A 21,397-nucleotide genomic window follows, 5' to 3' on the forward strand; every position below is an offset into this window, starting at 1 on the left:
CCCCCCCCCCAAAACTTAAAGGGCCATGTTATTTGAAAACGATTCCATAGCTCGGTTTCCATCCAATTAGCGATATATCAATATTCTAAAGTGTGCATAAAGAAAATGTGAATGTTTCCACCAAACTGAGTTGTTGCAGAGAAAAATCAGTGCGTGATGACGTAGTGCACACAATGTACTTTTTCACTTCAGATTTTTTTATTCGGTACATGAAAACTTAAGTGTGTTTCCGTCACATTTTCAACTCTACTGGTAGTTTTGTCACAACTATTGCATTAAATAGCAAATGTGCCCATTCTGATCTTGCCTTGTGCGCTCTAGACAACAGTTTGCAGGTAGACTGTGCTGATAGACTAGTCTACATGAGATTATGGGTAAATTCAATAATATTTTTATTTTTCCAACGGCAGTCGAGCATTGATCATAATGTCAACAAAATAAGACCCTAGATATTTTTTGGACAGCGGCATCAAGCTCATTACCGTGCACGTTCACCACCCTGTGAAGTTCATCATAACTTATTTCAGCTCTAGCCTAAAACTGCATGGTTTCCCGAGTCGTAGTGGGAGGACCACACACCATATTATCGTATGACTCCAAGTTTACTTCGATATGATGGTTATTATATCAATGTTTGCACATAAAGGCGTCCACCGTCTTTTCACGCGTAATTGACAACACAAAGTTCTGACCATGTCGAACTAACAAATTCTGTTGCCATTTATAAAATTGCACTAACTTCATGTTTCTTTTTTTTATAGGGTATGACTTTACTCGCATACTTGTGGCTGGAAACGTGGTTACTAACAGTTTGTTTTTGCAGTGCTTCCAACCTGGTAAAGATGGACGTCCAGCCTAAACATGTTTCCGTAGCAACAGGGGGACTCACATTAGCCGTGTGCATTGGACAGGTAAAAAAATATTTTCCTAATGTGTGCCAACTCATGTCATTCAGGCATCATAGCATGGTAGACATTGTTGTCAATACAAATAAGTATTTTGTGTTATTCATATATGGGTGACACCATTAAATTGTCTGTTCTGGATAGTGTTAATATTGACTGTGTGGTCGTCAGGTGGTGTTGCTGAAGAACCAGAAGAAGGTGTTCATGCTGGACAGTCTGGACTACGAGCCTGAAGCAGGAGCCATCCACCCAGGGGGCAGTACTGCGGCAGTGGGCGGGGCAGTAAGTATAAGCTATAATAGTTCCAGTTCAAATTAAGTTGCTATATGTAGTGTGGGATCAAAAATAATGGAATGTCAAGATCTATTTGATGCTGGTTAGGCTTCTTCGGTTTTATAGCAGAGGATATGCTTAATATGAGCAGCTGAGAAATAAATATAAGAACACGTATTAAACTCTAAGTATTAGCCACTGTTTGAAGAGCATGGTCTCCCAGTGCGACAGGTGATATTCCGCCCAAACTCTCTGTACCATGGTCTCTCCAACCCTGTTCCTGCAGCTCCTCAGTGCTTAATTTGGGAAACCAAGTGAAATCTTTTCGGCACATCGATAGATTTAGTTGCGAAAACATGTTACTAACTGTTGACAGCACCTTTACTCCCTCGAGAGAAGCAATTTTTACTGCGGCCATGACTCATGACTGCCGTGCGGCGGTAATATGGTCACCGCTACAGCTCTAATAGTGATCACAGTATTCAGAACATAACCAAATAGCATAATTTACGTTACTGTAAGACAAACACCACTGCATTCAATCATGCAGAATAATTCAAGTTAACATTTACATTTACATTTAAGTCATTTAGCAGACGCTCTTATCCAGAGCGACTTACAAACGGTGAACCATCATTCTGCATAGTAACCATTTTGATCTCAATCAGTTTTATGGGATATGTATTTAGATCTTGGAGTTATACAGTTTCAAATTTTAGAGCAGATTGTCGTTAACAAACTGTAGCATAGCCAACTACCTGTGTATTTTGCCAAGTGGCGAGCTCTGTTGCGTTTTGGCCACATTAGAGCGAAATGTGGTGTTTTTGTCTTACAATGACGTTATACTATGCTATTTGGTTCTGTTATGAATACTGTGATTGTGTGATCTTGCAGACATTAATAAAGTTAGATCAAAGGAGCACCATGACAGTTTTCCTGAATAGCCTGATTATACACATGTACTTAATGTGATACGCAGAAGCTCCAGATCTTTTGGTGCAGCTGACTAAAGATCCCAAGAAGTTGGATCCACAGCCACTCTGCACTATTAACAAGTGCTATGAAACTCTGAGGGAATGACACTGTTGTTCAACTGATTGCTGATTTTTATTTAGGTGTTGTTCGGATCTAACTACTCAATATTCCTCCCCTTGTCCATAGTATTTCTTTGACACCTCTCTCCCTCCTCCCGGCAGGATGGGAAGGTCCGCTTGTATTCTGTCCAAGGCAACACTCTGAAGGATGAGGGGAAGAGCATGGAGGCCAAAGGGCCAGTCACAGACATGGCCTACTCAAAAGACGGAGCCTACCTGGCCGTCACTGACGAGAAGAAGGTCGTCACAGTTTTCACCGTGGCGGATGATTACTCGGTATGCAGTCTCTCACGCATCCATCTCAAGCAAAATTTGCTAAAATGACCTATTAACATGTCCCATATTCATTGTCCTGAATGCTCAAATTATGTACAATAAATATATCCTAAAGCCCAATGAACAGCAGATGCCATTTGGGTTTGTGAATATCAGTCGGTGGTAGTGTAATGCARACAATCAATTTGAGTGTGAGTGGAGACTTTTAATGGATTCTGTATCCATTTCTGTTTATCCCCCTCCTACAGGTCAAAAATGATTTTTATGGACACCACGCTAAAGTAGTTACCTTGGCCTGGTCCCCCGACAATGAGCACTTTGCCAGCGGTGGAATGGACATGATGGTCTACGTTTGGACAGTGAATGATGCAGACAAGAGGCTGAAGATCCCAGGTGAGGGGAAAAATTGCTTTCAGAGAGCAAAGGTGGCATGCGCACACACCCACAGAGAGAAGTGTCTGGAGTTATTTAAATCCTCTCTTTGTCATCGTATTCAGATATTTGAAGTCATGGAAACTGAAGATGTTGCTGGGATAAAGTGTCACCATTCTCGACTGTGGGATGGGGTTTTAAACTGCTGATCTTTCTGTAGCAACCATTTTGAGCTGGTAGCTAAATCTACCATTTTGTCCGGGTAGTTCGATTTGTCAGGACAACAAATGTTAATATTACAAAAAGGATGGGGGAGGTGTTGGGATAATAGAAATAAAATCACATTTTCAGTGTCTGTGATAACTGGCGAAGTATCTTGTACCATTGCTGCAGAATTTCCCCAATGTTCCCAAATGTCATTATTTTCACCACCGCTAGGTGGCAGTATCCTCCTTATACACCGTCATTCTAGAGCAGCCTTAAAGTATGGACCTGTTAATGGTGGGTTGTGACGTGTCAGAGTAAATTCATAATTATTTATTTCATTACTGGAATTGATTTGGCCAAGTGCATCTGCGGTCTCTGCTCAGTTTGGCAGCTGTGTGAGAGGGTGATGCCCGTGTGCTTCGTGGTTTACCACATTCTTTCCCCCTGTAGTTTTCTTGATCACTCCGTGACACACACTGCAGCGCTGTCAGCCACTGACTTGTCAGTCCCACTCGCCATCACTCACCGTTGTCATCAAATGGACTCATGCTAGCCACAGGTTCTGACTGAGCTCAATTGTTATGAAACGGATATACAGCGATGAGTTTCTCTCTTTCATACAAACTTATAACGAGGAGCGCCCACAATGTGTTTTGAGCGGTGAAGTGCTTAGTAATGGCTCTCAAAARGAACAAATTATTAAAACGACACGTCCTGACCAAACATCCACAGCATGATGGTAAACCCATGGAGTTCTTTGAGAACAGGGCAGAATGCTTCAGAAAACAGTACTTCGACAGTCGAAAATTGAAGTCCGCTAGCAAGGCATTGTTGTAATTTTATAATAGGTGATGATGAGCAGAAATAAGGGAGTACGAACTCATCGTAGATGTGAGTTTCTCTTTCAAACAATTCCCTGGCTTGTACACAGGTAGTAGCTAACATTCACCGAATCAAGCTAGCTACTGATAGTGCAACCCTAGTAACAGTACAGAGGAAAAATTATCAGGCCTACTGTACATCTTACTGTCAAAATTATTTAAAACAAGTCTAGGTTGGAACTGTTGCTGTTAAAATACAATAATTTAAATTCTTAACTGGATTAAACTGAGAGGCAAGATGCTTTTTGAGGCAAACACCCAGTTGTAGGTTGTTCATCTACAGCAGGAAGCGGTCTGTCTGACTGAGAAAGCAGTAGATGTTCTGGTCCAGTTTGGCACCACATACCTATGTGAGTCGGGGTTCACAACTCTGACATACTTAAAAAACAAGTACAGGAAGAGTATGACCTCAGTGTTGCACTTCCAAAACAGAGCCCAGAATATACATGCTTTTTGAAAACTTCAACCAGCCACACCTCTCATTAGGACTCTGTGTGGTTTACATCTGTGTGATGTGATCAATCAGTTTATTCAAGTTCAGAATAAAAATATGTATTGTATTTTAACAGCAACAGTTCCAACCTAGACTTTCTTTCAACAATAATTTCTACAGTAAGATGTACAGTAGGCCTGGTCATTTTTCATCTGTACTGTTAGTGCAACCCTATCAAACTGAGTGTCCTGTGTGTTCTGTTGTACATCTGTACTGTTAGTGCAACCCTATCAAACTGAGTGTCCTGTGTGTTCTGTTGTACATCTGTGATGTGTTCGATCTGTTTTATTCCAGTTCAGAATGAAAAGGATTTATTTTAACAGCAACATTTCCAACTTAGACAGATGTGTAAGAGTGTCTTTTAATCCCTGTTCTAGGGATACATTCAAATGCTCACACTTTCCAGTGGAAAACCATATGCTCAAGTTTTTAGCAGCAACACATACTGTATATTCACGCCCAATTTTTAAAATGTTAGCCATATGACATCGCTTGATAACTAGTGTCACTGTAAAATGACTGTTCTCTTATCCCTTTCCACAGACGCCCACAGGTTGCACCATGTCAGTGGCCTGGCCTGGATAGATGAGCACACGCTAGTGACCACCTCCCATGATGCCAGCATCAAGCAGTGGACTCTAAAATTCTGATCTGTACAAGAACGGATCATTAGGGACAAGGACTACTGTAGACCGCTCTCTCCCTCTTACTCTTATAATATTGTATGTATCTAATTGATGGTCTCTTGTCAGCAACCCCTGAAATTGTCAATTGTCGGTCATTGCAGTCCCAACGCAGTCTTTTTCTTTGATTCTTTTAAATGGTTCACTAATGCACGAACAAAGAAAAAGAACCCAAATAGCTGCATTTATATCAAGCTTTTCTGGTCAAGGAAACCAATTGTAAGCTCAACATTCCAGAGACAACAGCTTTATGTCAGTTCAACCTGACATGCCTGTGCGTGTTTGGAGGGTTGTTTCATCTGAACTCTGTTAACTCGGGAATGAAAACATTTATGGGGGAAAAAATTATCCTTATTGACAATGGAGGTATATTTCAGTTACATTCCTGAATGGGATTGAGTTGCGAATGAATGGCCCTCCGATTGTGCTTGCCTGTTAGTTCATGTTTTCAGCCGAGGTTGATGTTACCATTTGTATGGGAGTGGGTATTTAGCTTTTTTTTTTTTTTTTTTTTGTCCTCTTTCTTTGACTCCATAACGTCAATGTCTTTCAGAATGATTTCTAGTTGGAACAAATGTGATTGGGAGAGCAATAGTAGGAACTTAAAACAAGAGAGAAATGAATCATGTGTACAATCAAAATGCGGTGTATTCAATGAATCTCCTGTACTGTTGCCATTTTTCTTTTTGGCTCACGATGTTCCCGTCTTATACTTTTTACCTTTTTTTCCCCCCTTTTTTTTTTTTTTTTGATGCTTCCACTTTTTCCTAAGGGTGGATATGATTTAATAATATTAATGACAATAAAACAAATGTTACTCATTTCTAGCAACTCATGTCCATTTCGTGCTACTCATGTTTAAAGCAATACTGCGAGTTTCTGTCAATTAATTGTGGATACCATTTCTATGTATCTGCGTGCAGTATGAAGGAAGTTYGAGTTAGTTTCGCTAGCCAATGCCAACTAGCTTTTGTGGAATGACTGGGAATCAACAGGTACCAGACCTGGGTTCAGATACTATTTCAAATATCTCAATTACTTTCACATACAATGCCTATAGAAAGTCTACAACCCCTTGAACTTTTCACATTATGCTGCCTTAAAATTTAAATCTAAAAAGGGATTTAAATAGATCAAATGGATTTAATTGTAATTTTATGTCAATGATCTACACACAACACTCAAGTGTAACAAAAAAATCCTTAATGTTAAAAAAAAGAACCCCCATTTATCTTGATTTAGATAAGTATTCAACCCTCTGAGTCAATACATGTTAGAATCTTTGGCAGTGATTACAGCTGTGACTCTTTCTGGGTAAGTCTCTCTCTAAGAGCTTTGAACACCTGGATTGTACAATATTTGTGCATTATACTTAAAATTATTCAAACTCTGTCAAGTTGGTTATTGATCATTGCTAGACAACCATTTTCTTGCCATAGAATTTCATGGCTTTTAAAAAAATATATTTTTGTTATAAAGCTCAAACTGTAACTAGGCCACTCAGCAACATTCAATGATGTATTGGTAAGCAACTCCATTGAAGATTTGGCCTTGTGTTTTAGGTTATTGCTGCTGAAAGGTGAATTTGTCTCCCAGTGTCTGTTGGAAAACAAACTAACCATGTTTTCCTCTAGGATTTGGCCTGTGCTTAGTTCACTTTATCCTAAATAACTCCCTAGTCCTTGCTGATGACAAGTATACCCATTACATGATGCAGCCGACACTATGCTTCAAAATAAGAAGTTGTACTCGTTTCGGGCAAATCCAACACCACACAAGGCTTTGTTCATTTCTTTGCCACATTTTTTAAATAGTTTTACTTGTGTGTGTTATTGCAGCTGACTGAATATTTTGGAATATTTTTAAAAAATAAAATAATTGCCCCCAATTTTGTGGTATCCAATTGGTAGTTAGTCTGGTCCTATCACTGCAACTCCCGTATGGACTCGAGGCGAAGGTTCGAGAGTCGTGAATCCCTGGGGCGGCAGGTAGGCTAGTGGTTAGAGCGTTGGGCCAGTAACCGAAAGGTTGTTAGATCGAATCCCCGAGCTGACAAGGTAAAAATCTGTCCCTGAACAAGGCAGTTAATCCACTGTTCCTAGGCCGTCATTGTAAATAAGAATTTGTTCCTAAGTGACTTGCATAGTTAAAGTTTTTAAATTTAAAAATCCTCCAAAACAGGGCCTAAGGCACTGCAACGCAGTGCTAGCTGTGCCACCAGAGACTCGGTTCGAGCCCAGGCTCTGTCGCAGCCGGCCGCGACCGGGAGGTCCATGGGGCGGCGCACTGTTGGCCTAGCGCTGTCCGGGTTAGGGAGGGTTTGGCCGGCAGGTATATCCTTGTCTCATCGTGCACTAGCGACTCCTGTGGCGGGCCGGGCGCATACACATCGCCAGGTGTATCCTCCAACACTGACTTCCAGGTTAGTGCTGCTTGTTTCGGAGGATTTTTCCTGCCCGTGTCTGAGTAAAGGAAACGGGGAGAACAGGCTGTGGCTGGTGTCCCTAATTATCTTCTTGGCCTTCCTGCGACACCTGGTGCTGTATATGTCCTGGAGGGCAGGCAGTGTGAATCCGATGGTGTCCTCTGCTGAGGATGGATCAACATTGTAGTTACTCCACAATACTAACCTAAATGACAGGGTGAAAGGAAGGAAGCCTGTATAGAATTGGGGGAAAAAATCCAAAACTTGCATCCTGTAGCAATAAGGCACGATAGTAAAACTGCAAGAAAGTAACTTTGTCTGGAATACAAAGCATTTGGTTTGGGGCAAATCCAACATCACTGCATCATTTTATGGTTATGCTTGTCATTGGCAAGGACTAGAGAGTTATTTAGGATAAACTGAACTAAGCACAGGCAAAATCAGAGAAAAAATATAATTAACCTTTCAGCAGCAATAACATAAAACACAAGGCTGAATTTCTTCAGCATCCTGAGATTGGAGAACTGTTGACATGCCACCTTCACCACAATGTCTGTGGTGAAGGTGACCATTTTGGTTTCTCAGAGAGATGCACACTGAAGAATCCTCCACGACGGCCCTGTTGATGAAGACAGGGAGATGCCCAGCCTGGTTCCTTCTGAAGTCCGCAATCGGCTCCTTTTTTGTTTTGCTGACATTGAGGGAGAGGTTATTAAACTTGGCACCATGCTGTCAAGAGTGCCTTAATGATGGAGTTGGAACTGTGTGAGGTCATGCATACAGTTGAAGTCGGAAGTTTACATACACTGAAAAATCTAAAGAAATCAGCRAAGACCTCAGAAAAAAAATTGTAGACCTCCATAAGTCTGGTTCATCCTTGGGAGCAATTTCCAAACGCCTGAAGGTACCACATTCATCTGTACAAACAATAGTACGCAAGTATAAACACCATGGGACCACGCAGCCCTCATACCGCTCAGGAAGGAGACACATTCTGTCTCCTAGAGATAAATGTACTTTGGTGTGAAAAGTCCAAATCAATCCCAGAACAACAGCAAAGGACCTTGTGAAGATGCTGGAGGAAACGGGTACAAAAGTAAATATATCGACATAACCTGAAAGGAAGAAGCCACTGCTCCAAAACCGCCATAAAAAAGCCAGACTACAGTTTGCAACTGCAGATGGGGACAAAGATCATACTTTTTAGAGAAATGTCCTCTGGTCTGATGAAACAAAAATAGAACCGTTTGGCCATAATGACCATTGTTATGTTTGGAGGAAAAAGGGGAATGCTTGCAAGCTGAAGAACACCATCCCAACGTGAAGCACGAGGGTGGCAGCATCATGTTGTGGGGATGCTTTTCTGCAGGAGGGACTGGTGCACTTCACAAAATAGATGGCATTATGAGGCGGGAAAATTATGTGGATATATTGAAGCAACATCTCAAGACGTCAGTCAGGAAGTTAAAGCTTGGTCGCAAATGGGTCTTCCAAATGGACAATGACCACAAGCATACTTCCAAAGTTGTGGCAAAATGGGCATTAAGGGACGGAAACAGAAGTTCAGAAGGTAATTGGAGAGTGGCGTCATTCGAAACAAAGCCCTGACCTCAATCCTATAGAACATGTGGGCAGACTGAAAAAAGCGTGTGCGAAGCAAGGAGGCCTACAAACCTGATAGGTTAACACGAGCTCTGTCAGGGGAAGGATGAAGGGCCAAAATTCAACACCAACTTTAATTTGGGATGCTTGTATAAGGAAGGACTATCGCCGAAACGTTTGACCCAAGTTAATATAACAACCCTATTTAAAGAGGCAATGGCTACCATGACTAAGGTTTGAGATGTATGTAAATACTTTTTGATCCTACTGGGAATGTGATGAAAGATAATCCAAAAGCCTGAAATACATCCTTTCTCTTCTACTATAATATTCTGGACATTTCCACATTCTTAAGAATTAATGCAAATATCATATAGTATTGAGAAGGACAGTCGAATCCTAACTGGACCTAAGACAAAGGTGTGATGAATATTTTACTTGTATTAAATGCCAGCAAGTTGTGACAAAAATCAATGGGTTATAATGTATTTGGACTAAATTACTGGTGTATGTAAACCTTCCTGACTTCAACTGTATACTGGAAACTCACTCTACATCCTTAGATGAGTTTGCGTGAAAAGGAAATAGTGGAGTGGTGTGAAGAGCAATTTTCTGTCATGGACTAAACAATCTGCAAGAGGTTTGGATGATCCATTAATTAACATAACATAGGAGAAAAATAAAAGTCGATAACTGAATGTGCAAATAGTCAGGAATGATTCGCATGGAAGTGGATCCGTTTGAATATGAAAAGTGGACAAAAAATGATTTTAGTCATTAATCTATATGGTCTTAAATCAGGATGATCCATAACTTCAAAAAGAATATTGTATGAACCAATTGGTGATTGAACTTACAGGGCCACAAATGATCCTCTTAGGTGAGAGTACCTCTTATCCTCTCACATCACCTCTCCCTTTCCACTGTCCGTGAAGCCATACCTCAAGAGACCGTTCAAATCGAAGATGTGTATAAAGTCACTCTACAATCGTGAATGAACTCAAGATATCCGTCACGTTAAGTGAAATCAAAACAAAAATACTACTCCAGAACTACTTTTTAACTATTCTAAATTTAACTAGTATGGGAAGTTTTTAAAAAAAATCAACAATGACTATCCTATAGCTGTTTAGCTGCTTCCACTCATGCCGTTTGGCTTCATATGATGAGCTGCAATGGTTTACGCAGTCTGCACCTAGCCATCTAAAGTGGGAAATTCAGCGATGAGATATATTTTCGCAAGTTTATGTAAATTAGTTTTTGCGAGTCAGTTGAAACTAGCTGGCCATGGCTAATACACAAGCACCCTCTCCTCTGCGATCGGCTACTAATTTCACTGTTCTGGCTCAGCAGAAAGTCCACCCTATGACACGCACTATATTTCCCAATTTAGCACAGCGCGAGGCCCACAGGTGCAACGACTCTACTCAGGATTACTGCTGTTCAATTTGTGCGCTAGAATGTGAGGTATGATCTGGTTGTGCTAGCCGGCCCAAGGTAGTAATACGAATAGACGCACGTTGGAGGCTGGTTCTGTCGCTGTGGTGAGGAAGTGGAGGAGAACGTGTGATCGAGACGAGAAGAGAAGAAGCCTTTCGCCATAAGTAGGAGGAACATTAAGCTGTAACCTCAGAGGCCACCATTGTTCTCCCGGAAACACTCCAATTTCTCTGAGGGACCACCCGACTAGAGACATAGGTGGTGCTGTCGCTGGTGTATCGGTTATAGGTACGAGCAGAATGGGTAGACAACCCGTGGAGAGAAGGTAAGAGAGTGACATAACCAACTTAAGAGCAAATATCACATCTTGCGGTAGACGTGGAACACGAGAGAAGTAATAGATGGTGAGCGAGTAGTATTATCGTGGGAGTGACGGGCCACTTAGAAACAGTAGGACAAGAGAGCTATCTACATACTCTGCCGGACTGTTTCCAAAGAAATTATTCTACCATTGAATGTTATATACATTGGTTTTCTTTATTGCCCCTATTTTATCATTGCGTAATTTTTTGGCGTGGCTGTAAGAGTTTTAGCTCCGGTCTTGCGAATTCCAGAGGTCTAGCGTCGGGAACCTATTGAAAGATCCAAACTAACATTTATTTTTGGTTGCCTGCATATATTTATGCTTATCTACTCATTTCTTGGTGGCCGAAAACTCAGTCGTCCCTGGAGTATTCCGGCGAATCCTAACGACGTATCTCATTCGAAATCCTCGTCCGTGCTTCCTTACATTTATATGCACTCTCCTCTTTCTTTTCCTTCCTTATCTGTGGGTGACTCGCCGATATTCTTTCTGCTATCTCGTCTCATTCCCTGTCTTCTTCTCTCCCTCCATCATGCCAGCGATGACATAGTGCCAATCTCCGATCTCCAGGACGAGGACGTCCGCGGTGTGATTCATTTCAGATCTCCAGATAGGAGTAGTCCATTAATGTGTTCGAGAAACGAGTCGGTGGCAACGTGTCTATAAATAAATCCCAAGAGACTTGCTGCAGTTCCGATTGCTAAACTGTTGTCGGTTAGGATTTATTATCCTTTAACATAGGGTCCTCTCCAGATAGCGAAGGGTCCGTGCATTCGCGTCTTGTCAGTACTCGAGATTGTCACCAAATGCGGAGGTAAAGCAAAGTAATGTCCTATGATACTGGCTGAGCGAGCCATGGTCCTGAGGATTTGGAAGGATAGGGCTAAGACATGTGTTTCGCCGATGTCCATTTGACAGATTGTTTGTTCAAACTCCGCAACTCATTAGTATTAAAAAATCAATCAAATCTCAATCATACGAAGTAGTGGATGACTCTTCTGTGTAGCCACCTCGCTAATATACACATCTCATGAGGGTATTTAGAATTTCCATTGAAGGTGATGTGTGTGGTGTCCTGGTTGTATGTACTAGGAACTAATGTTTATGCGATGAGAATCATTATTTCTATGATTATCGATAGTGTGACGTGACTCAAACTTACGTGAGTATTTGTAACTGACAGACCTACATATCTATATTATTGTTAATTAAAATCAATGTGATTATTTGGGTGTTGATATTATTACTATGGATATCCCTCGATGATACTCTGTTTTAAAGTACCTTCTATGTTATCATATTCAGAGTTTCGATATTCATCATGAGATAATATTGAAAGAAGAGGACAGTGTTCTGTGTGCGTACTAGAGACATAGAAATGTTGATATTATGAACAAATAATACAAGGTTAGATGGCAATAAAACTCTGATACTACCGAGATATAAGAATAAGTGTAGAGGAATAACCAAAAAGAACTTGCAGGAACTTATTCAATAGAGACAAGCCTCATAATTGTTAGATGCTATATATAAAAAATTACAAACTTTTACATTTTACCCTTGAGTATAGTTACCTAATATTAAAATGAACCGGTGATGTGTGCATTGAAGGTGAGAACAAAGTACTTGTGAAGGTATTTCATATCACAAAGGACAGATATATAAATTTAGGTAATTGAGGAAGATGGGTAATAATGACATGAAGATTAAGAAATGGATTTTGCAGAATATAAATAAGCTATCTCGGCACAATGAAGTTTGCGAATAGAGAATATGGGTGTTGGATATTAATAGGACAAGTCCTGCAACCATAAGCTAGAGGGTAAATACTCTGTCATAATTTATGAAAATTATGCATTTTTCCTTGATTAATATCCGTTAGTCATATCTGCAGTTTACTCCATGTCTACCTGGTATTGGCGAACTGACTCTACTGGCGCTGGTAAATTAGATTTGTTAATTCAAAATCATATGAGCAAAAAATACGTTTTGCTTTATTGCGTTCGGTACGTGGAACCAAGACAACTATATATAAGTGTGTGCCTATTCGTGGATATAATGATATATGAGAATAGTGCAGGAGGTTGAAAGTTTACTATTAATATATATAAATATAGCACTAAACCTCGTCTTCTAAAGGTATTCACTTATCAAAAAGTTGTAGCGTTGAAATCCTAAGAATGTAGCGGTCATAATAGATTATCAAGGAAGGATAAGAGGACTCATGCACTAGTGTGTTTAAAAGATGTGACCTGGTGTGACGAAAGATTGTCCATGTTCTGCGATGCCACCAGGACCATAAGACGAGACCCGTCGCATCACATCCTGCGAAAGTCGGAATCCCTTGGGAACTGCTCCAAGTAGCTAGCAACTTGGTGTAGTTGTAACGCACTCTATTTCCTTGAGTAGCGTAGTGAAAACGTCAATATCCTGAGAATCCGAGTCAAGCCCGCTTGTGGAGCAAAGACCTATACAGTACGTACGAGTGATAAAAGCGGAGGCAGAATTTAATGCCAGTCCTGTGGTGCTGGTCGAGATGACAGCAGTAGGTGTGTGCCGCTAATAAAATATGGATCAAGACAGTGTAGTGTGTCCGGGAATGATGCTCGTTGGTGAGGACTAGTGCTTCGTACAGACAGGTTTCTAACAAGACCTCTCAGTCCAGATCCTGCGGTCTCGAGATCCTATTAACAGGTACAGTGTACTAAGAGCTTACTGTATGGACAAGGAGAAGGTTGTGCCGTTCCATGTATCGCTGTCATTGGTTATACTTGTTAACTCGGGCACTTAATGTGTTGTAACGAATCGGCCTGTATCGTGCTCTGCCGCTCGAGAGGTGTAGAGATATAAGTCATCGGGTAATGTACCGATCTCTTGGTGCCGGACTGTTTGCTACATGTGTTTCTCTGCCACTGAATGAGAGAGAGACGATCCAGAGCTTTCCGTTTAACCCTGGTAGGCCTGCTCTTTAGCGCGTCCCATGACAGTAGTTAGCTGTGGACTCATTGTCTAATTTCAATTGCCCTGCGAGTCACGAACTGCTCGAGTCCTGCAATGCTCTCCTTGCGAGCTGATGCCTGTCTAGAGTGCACTGTTCCTCACGCTACCGATGAGCAGGGTTAACCACTGGGGCATGTGGCTTTCTTGTTTGGTGCTTATTTTCAGAGTCTAGTCAAACGCAGAAGCGGCGTTATTTCGTGAAGTCTTTTCAAAAGCTTGTTGAGCCTTAATTGTACCTGACCGTCTTGGTATAATGTGTTCCTCCAGTGAATACTAATGACACGCTCTTCCAGCAGGTTGTGAGACTTGATTCATTAATGTTCAACTGTTACAAGAGAGCATAGGAAACGAGGTGTTTATAAATGGCAACGTTTTCAGCGAATGTATAGATCTGTGAGAGTTATTTGGGATTCGCTATCTGAGGATTATGTTCTGCAATAAGACTGGTGCGGCGAGGTCCTACAAAATAAAACTGTAAGGATCAAGGACACACTAAAACAAAATCTGAAGGACAAGGACAATCTAATAATAAGGTCATAACAGCAATGCCAACTGTATATGTTTGTGTGCATGTCTGGCACATATTACACGTGTGTGTGTGTTCTTTGTATGCTTTTATTTGAATGAGAGTGTTGTGTATATGCATGTGTAAAAACACCTGCATGGCATCAAACTTGAATAGAACGTTAAACATCACAGCATAGTTGAAAGATATGTGTTGCATAGAAACCTGAAGTGGGTGGCCAGCAGAGATAGATGGGATGGCTGAGGGTAGGATGTGGAATTAGAGACAAGTGGGAGTGGAGTTTGCTGTGCGGGAGATAGAATGATGGTCAAAGATAAACGTTTTTTTTTTGCTTGAACTTTTTTTAAAAAAGGGATGTTTCTTTTTTTGCTGAGTTTACTAATAATCTTAGTAAAAGTATTATTACTTCAACTCACAATCTTTGGATTCTATTCAATTAGATAGATTGAAATTGTACGTTAAACATCACAGCATAGTTGAAAGATATGTGTTGCATAGAAACCTGAAGGGGTGGCCAGCAGAGATAGATGGGATGGCTGAGGGTTAGGATGTGGAATTAGAGACAAGTGGGAGTGGAGTTGCTGTGCGGGGAGATAGAATGATGGTCAAAGATAAACGTTTTTTTTTCAAGTCTGAATAAAACATAATAAAAAGTAAGTTTGAATGACACTAAGTGGCAGTGTTTTTACAACTAATTCCGGTTTGCCTGAGGCTGATGCCATTGCAGGTGTTTTTACACATGCATATACACACACTCTCATTCAAATAAAAGCATACAAGAACACACACACGTGTAATAGTGCCAGACATGCACACAAACATATACAGTTGGCATCGCTGTTATGATTTTAGTTGTCCTTGATGTCCTTTGTTTAAAAAAAAAATGTTTTAAACTCCTCAGCCACTCAGAGTCATCGTGGTGCTTGAAGCATGAGAAAAAGGTGTTTAGCTCGTCCGTAGGGCGGCGTTGATGTAGCTAGCTAACGTCAGCTTATACTAGCGATGATAATCAAAATATACATAACCAGCTGTCATGGTCTAGCTACCGGTATACTCTTCACCATTGGGACCAATGAACTCCAGCCACCTATTCTCCATGATAAGGGCCCTTCGCAGGGCATGCAACAATAGTTGGCTTTGCATCCTGCTGGAAGCATGCATTGTTGAGCCGAGTCTCAAACAGCAGTAATTCTTTGAACGCGCTAGGAGCTATGAAACAACAGCGAGGGGGGTAATTTGCACATGAAGCTTGACAAAGCGGGCTTGAATTGTCGACATAATTGTAATCCAAACCCAACCTTCATTTACTCTTATCCTATTTACACTTTAGTCAAATTTGACATTTAGAATACATCTTTGACTCTATCAATGCCACATAAGGCCGTTTTCAAAGGGATTAGTGGTATTAAGGGGCAGTCACTCTCTCTCTCTCTCTGATGCACCCGTGTGTCAATCTAATTAACATAAGGAGAAAAAAAACTGTTTAACTAGAGATGTTTTTTTGATGGGCTGCGTCTCAATCCACCACATCCGCCTCTGTCTGCCTCTTGCATCTGCGGTGGAAAGTGGCAGAGGTACAGCACTGTTTGTCAGACCAGAGGTGCGTTCAACTTCTTTGCGAACGCTCATGGCAATTTTTTCATATCTTTTTTTGACACTTTGTTGAAAGTTTTTAACACGATGTTCCATTTTCTTAGTTTCTGTTAGTTCTTGGCAAAACTGAAATGTATGCCGCGAGAGAAGCAGCTGGAGTAGGTGTGGAAGATTTTTTTGATTTTGGTCCTGATAGTATTGAAGCATTGCTTCCCTACTAGCAATCACTATTTGATGGGATTGAAGATGAGTCCGGGAGAGTACTGATTTGTGGAGAAGTTGATCCCGACATACAGTGAGTGACCTTTTCCTTTCGGACTCACTTTCGGATGGGTTGGTAGACCTTCCAGGTAATTTGCAATACATTTGCATATTTCAGATGTATTTTTATGATATGTGCATCTTTAACAATGTCTGAATGCTGTCTAATCCTGTATAAAATCCAATCACAATACAAAAAAGGCCAGCCCCAATGATCTAGCTGGCTAGCCAACCACAGCTTTGCAGTCTCCATTCGCGTTGTTTGGTCAGTAGGATTGCCCTCTTATGCAACTGAAAAAAATACAACACCATTGTGTATGTGTGTATATACAGTGGGGAGAACAAGTATTTGATACACTGACCAATTTTGCAGTGTTTCCTACTTACAAAGCATGTAGAGGTCTGTAATTTTTATTCATAGGACACTTCAACTGTGAGAGAAGGAATACTAAAACAAAAATCCAGAAAATCACATGTTATTGATTTTTAATTAATTAATTTGCATTTTATTGCATGACATAAGTATTTATACATCAGAAAAGCAGACATTGAAATATTTGGTACAGAAACCTTAGTGTTTGCAATACAGAGATCATACGTTTCTGTAGTTCTTGACCAGGTTTGCACACACTGCAGCAGGGATTTTGGCCCACTCCTCCATACAGACCTTCTCCAGATCCTTCAGGTTCTTCAGCCTTCTATTCTCCAAACACGGCGGAGTGGAGTTAGAGCAAAAAGCTCTATTTTGTCTATCAGACCACATGACCTTCTCCCATTCCTCCTCTGGATCATCCAGATGGTCATTGGCAAACTTCAGACGGGCCTGGACATGCGCTTGGCTTGAGCAGGGGGACCTTGCGCGTGCGCTGCAGGATTTTAATCCATGACGGCGTAGTGTTGTTACTAATGGTTTCTTTGAGACTGTCGGTCCCAGCTCTCTTCAGGTCCATTGACCAGGTTCCTGCCGTGTAGTCTCTGGGCTGATCCCTCACATTCCTCATGATCATTGATGCCCACGAGGTGAGATCTTGCATGGAGCCCCAGACCGAGGGTGATTGACCGTCATCTTGAACCTTCTTCCATTTCAATAATTTGTGCCAACAGTTGTTGTCCTTCTCACCAAGCTGCTTGGCTATTGTCCTGTAGCCCACTCCAGCCTGTACAGGTCTACAATTTTATCCCTGATGTTCCTTACACAGCTCTCTGGTCCTTGGCCATTGTGGAGAAGGTTGGAGTCTGTTTGATTGAGTGTGTGGACAGGTGTTCTTATACAGGTAACGAGTCAAACAGTGCAGTTAATACAGGTAATGAGTGTGGAGAAAAGGAGGGCTTCTTAAAGAAAACTAACAGTCTGTGAGAGCCGGAATTCTACTGGTTTGGTAGTGATCAAATACTTATGTCATGCAATAAAATGACAAATTAATTACTTAAAAATCATACAATGTGATTTTCTGGATTTTTGTTTTAGATTCCGTCTCTCACAGTTGAAGTGTACCTATGATAAAATGACAGACCTCTACGATGCTTTGTAAGTAGGAAAACCTGCAAAAATCGGCAGTGTATCAAATACTTGTTCTCCCCACTGTATATTATCAAAATTTAGGCCAATAAATGTTTGTGTCCAGACAAAGTAAGTTTTAACAAATAAATTTACCAATAATAACACTGACAAATATTATAAACCCAACAACAACAATTTCAAAGATGTTGACTGAGTTACAGTTCATATAAGGAAATCAGTCAATTGAAATGCTTCATTAGGCCCTATCTATGGATTTCACATGAACTGGGAATACAGATATGCATCTTGTAGTCACAGATACCTTAAAAAAACATATCCTTCGCATAGGAGTTGACCAGGCTGTTGATTGGGGCCTGTGGAATGTTGTCCCACTCCTCGTCAATGGCTGTCAAAATTGCTGGAATGTCTCTTTGTCGATGGGAATCTGAGAGCTGTAACCTACATTTGTCGATTCCAGAGCATCCAATACATGGCTCAGAGAAGGTGACATTGTCTCTGAGTATGCAGACCATGGAAGAAACATGAGACATTTTCAGCTTCCAGGCAATTAGTTTAACAGATCCTTGCGACAAGGGGCTGTTTGCATTATTCATGGTGAAACATCAAAGGTGATGTGTGTGGGTAAATGCACACAATGGTCCTCAGTGATCTCTCACTAGATATCTCTGCTACATTTCAAATGCCATCGTAGAAATGCAATTGTGTTTCTTTGTCCGTAGTTATGCCTGCCCATACATAAGCACCATGGGCACTCTGTCCAATTGACATCAGCAAACTGCTCGCCCACACGAACGCCATACACTGTCTGCCATTTGCCCGGTACAGTTGAAACCAACCAGTATTCCTCCTGCGAGCACACTTCTCCAGCATGCCAGTGGCCATCGAAGGTGAACATTGCACACTGAAGTTGGTTACGACTCCGAACTGCAGTCAGGTCAAGACCCTGGTGAGGAAAGCGGGCCAGATTTTCCCAGAGCTACAGAGAAGCATATTTAGTTTCTTTAAAAAAATAAACCACCCCAGTTCAGGGATACAGGACAGCTTCAAGAGTAACCTTTTATATTATGCAGAAAAAAAATAAACATATATTTTACATTGAATTAAGCAGAATGATTATGGCTCTAGATTGCAGGAAAAGGTATTTCAGGTGTTTGAAAACAGCTAAATTCTCCAACTTTTTAAATTTTGTATTATTTTTATTCACCTTTATTTAACCAGGTAGGCAAGTTGTGAGAACACAAGTTCCAGTACAATTTGCGACCTGGATCAAGCTTTTCTGCAGGAGGGACTGGTGCACTTCACAAAAATAGATGGCATTATGAGGCGGGAAAATTATGTGGATATATTGAAGCAACATCTCAAGACGTCAGTCAGGAATTAAAGCTTGGTCGCAAATGGGTCTTCCAAATGGACAATGACACAAGCATAATTCCAAAGTTGTGGCAAAATGGCTTAAGGACAACAAAGTCAAGGTATTGGAGTGGCATCATCAAAGCCCTGACCTCAATCCTATAGAACATTTGTGGGCAGAACTGAAAAAGCGTGTGCGAGCAAGGAGGCCTACAAACCTGACTAGGTTACACCAGCTCTGTCAGGAGGAATGGGCCAAAATTCACCCAACTTATTGTGGGAAGCTTGTGGAAGACTACCCGAAACGTTTGACCCAAGTTAAACAATTTAAAGGCAATGCTACCAAATACTAATTGAGTGTATGTAAACTTTTGACCTACTGGGAATGTGATGAAAGAAATAAAAGCTGAAAAACATCCTTCTCTCTACTATTATTCTGACATTTCACATTCTTAAAATAAAGTGGTGATCCTAACTGACCTAAGACAGGGAATATTTACTTGTATTAAATGCCAGCAATTGTGAAAAACTGAGTTTAAATGTATTTGGCTAAGGTGTATGTAAACTTCCGACTTCAACTGTATACTGGAAACTCACTCTACATCCTTAGATGAAGTTGCGTGGAAAAGGGAATGGGGTGGTGAAACAATTTTCTGTCATGGACAAAGGAACTCCAAAGGTGTGATGATATTAATTAACAAAAATGTCGATCTGAATGTGCAAATAGTCAGGAATGATTCGCATGGAAGGTGGATCCGTTTGAATATGAAAGTGGACAAAAAATTGATTTTAGTCATTAATCTATATGGTCTAAATCAGGATGATCCATACTTCAAAAATATGTATACCAATTTATTGAACTTACAGGCCACAAATGATCATTATGGTAGGAGACTATAACACAGTGTTAAGTACCTCAATGGACCGTAAAGGTAATCACTCTACAAACTATCATCACCGTGCCATTAAGGAAATCACAAATATTAAATAAATATATAAAGGTTAAAAAAATTATGGACACATAAAATAGACATTAGAAATATGTATTTAGAGACTAAAAACCCCGACCTAGTGAGGTATACGTGGAGGAGACTTAATCAAGCTAGTCGTCTTGACTACTTTCTTGTCTCTTTCTCTCTTGCATCAAAGGTTAAAAAGGTTTTAATAGGAGACAGAATGCGATCGGATATTCATCTAATTGGCATTCACATAACTCTTATAAATTTTCCACGTGGACGGGGATATTGGAAATTTAATCAAAGTTTACTGGAGGACAACTTATTTTTAACTAAGACAAAATAATTTATAACTGAATTTTTCTAGTATAAAATCGTTCAGGAAATCCCCTTTTGTTTGGGATACCTTTAAATGTACCTTCAGAGGTCATTCAATTCAATATTCATCAATAATAAAAAAGCAGTTTCTGGCTACAGAGACAAGAATACATGAACAAATAATACAGGTAGATGGCAATAAAACCGATACTACCGAGATATAAAATAAGTTGAGGAAAAACAAAAAGAACTTAGGAACTTATTCAAGAACAATCTAATGTAATCTATTATAAAAATACAACTTTTACATTACCCTGCAGTTTACCTATAAAATGGGCTGATGGTGAAGTAGACATACTTGGTATTCATATCACAAAATATATATAAATAAGCTTTCCACAATGAATTTCAATAGAAAACTTGTAAAAATAGACAAGATCCTGCAACCATCAGAGGTAAATACCTGTCTATTTATGGAAAAATTGCCCTGATTAACTCCTTTAGTCATATCTCAGTTTACTCACTTACTTATGGCACTGCCTACTCCATGATTTGTTTTTTCAAATCATATGAGCAAAAAATATTTTGCTTTATCTGGACGTTAAACCAGACAACATAAAATGTGCCTATCTATATAATGATTATGAATTGGGTGGTTGAGTTTATTAAATATAAAAGCACTAAACCTCTCTCTAAAGGTTTCACTTATTCAAAAGTTTTACTTGATCCTAAATGGTTCTCAAGTAGATTATCAAGTAGAAAAGCTCATCCATTGTTTAAAAATTGCCTTTGTGCAGATTGTCATGTCTCATGCCCCAGACCATGACGGACCCTCCTCCTCCAAATCGATCCCGCT

At 40.4% G+C, this 21,397-nt stretch overlaps 1 protein-coding gene across 1 annotated transcript in view; it reads left to right on the top strand.

Annotated features, from left to right (window-relative positions):
• The window catches only part of LOC111970431 (WD repeat-containing protein 1), a 20,688-nt gene extending 14,681 nt beyond the window's left edge, over positions 1 to 6,007 (top strand). The window contains exons 11-15 of the mRNA XM_070445766.1: positions 824 to 911; positions 1,077 to 1,187; positions 2,375 to 2,548; positions 2,797 to 2,941; positions 5,045 to 6,007. Coding sequence (XP_070301867.1) covers positions 824 to 911; positions 1,077 to 1,187; positions 2,375 to 2,548; positions 2,797 to 2,941; positions 5,045 to 5,151 — 625 coding nt within the window. The 3' untranslated portion in view covers positions 5,152 to 6,007. The remainder of the gene's footprint in view (positions 1 to 823; positions 912 to 1,076; positions 1,188 to 2,374; positions 2,549 to 2,796; positions 2,942 to 5,044) is intronic.
• The last annotated feature ends 15,390 nt before the right edge of the window (positions 6,008 to 21,397 follow it).

Source organism: Salvelinus sp. IW2-2015, linkage group LG11 (assembly GCF_002910315.2).
Source record: "Salvelinus sp. IW2-2015 linkage group LG11, ASM291031v2, whole genome shotgun sequence".
NCBI lineage: Eukaryota > Metazoa > Chordata > Actinopteri > Salmoniformes > Salmonidae > Salvelinus > Salvelinus sp. IW2-2015.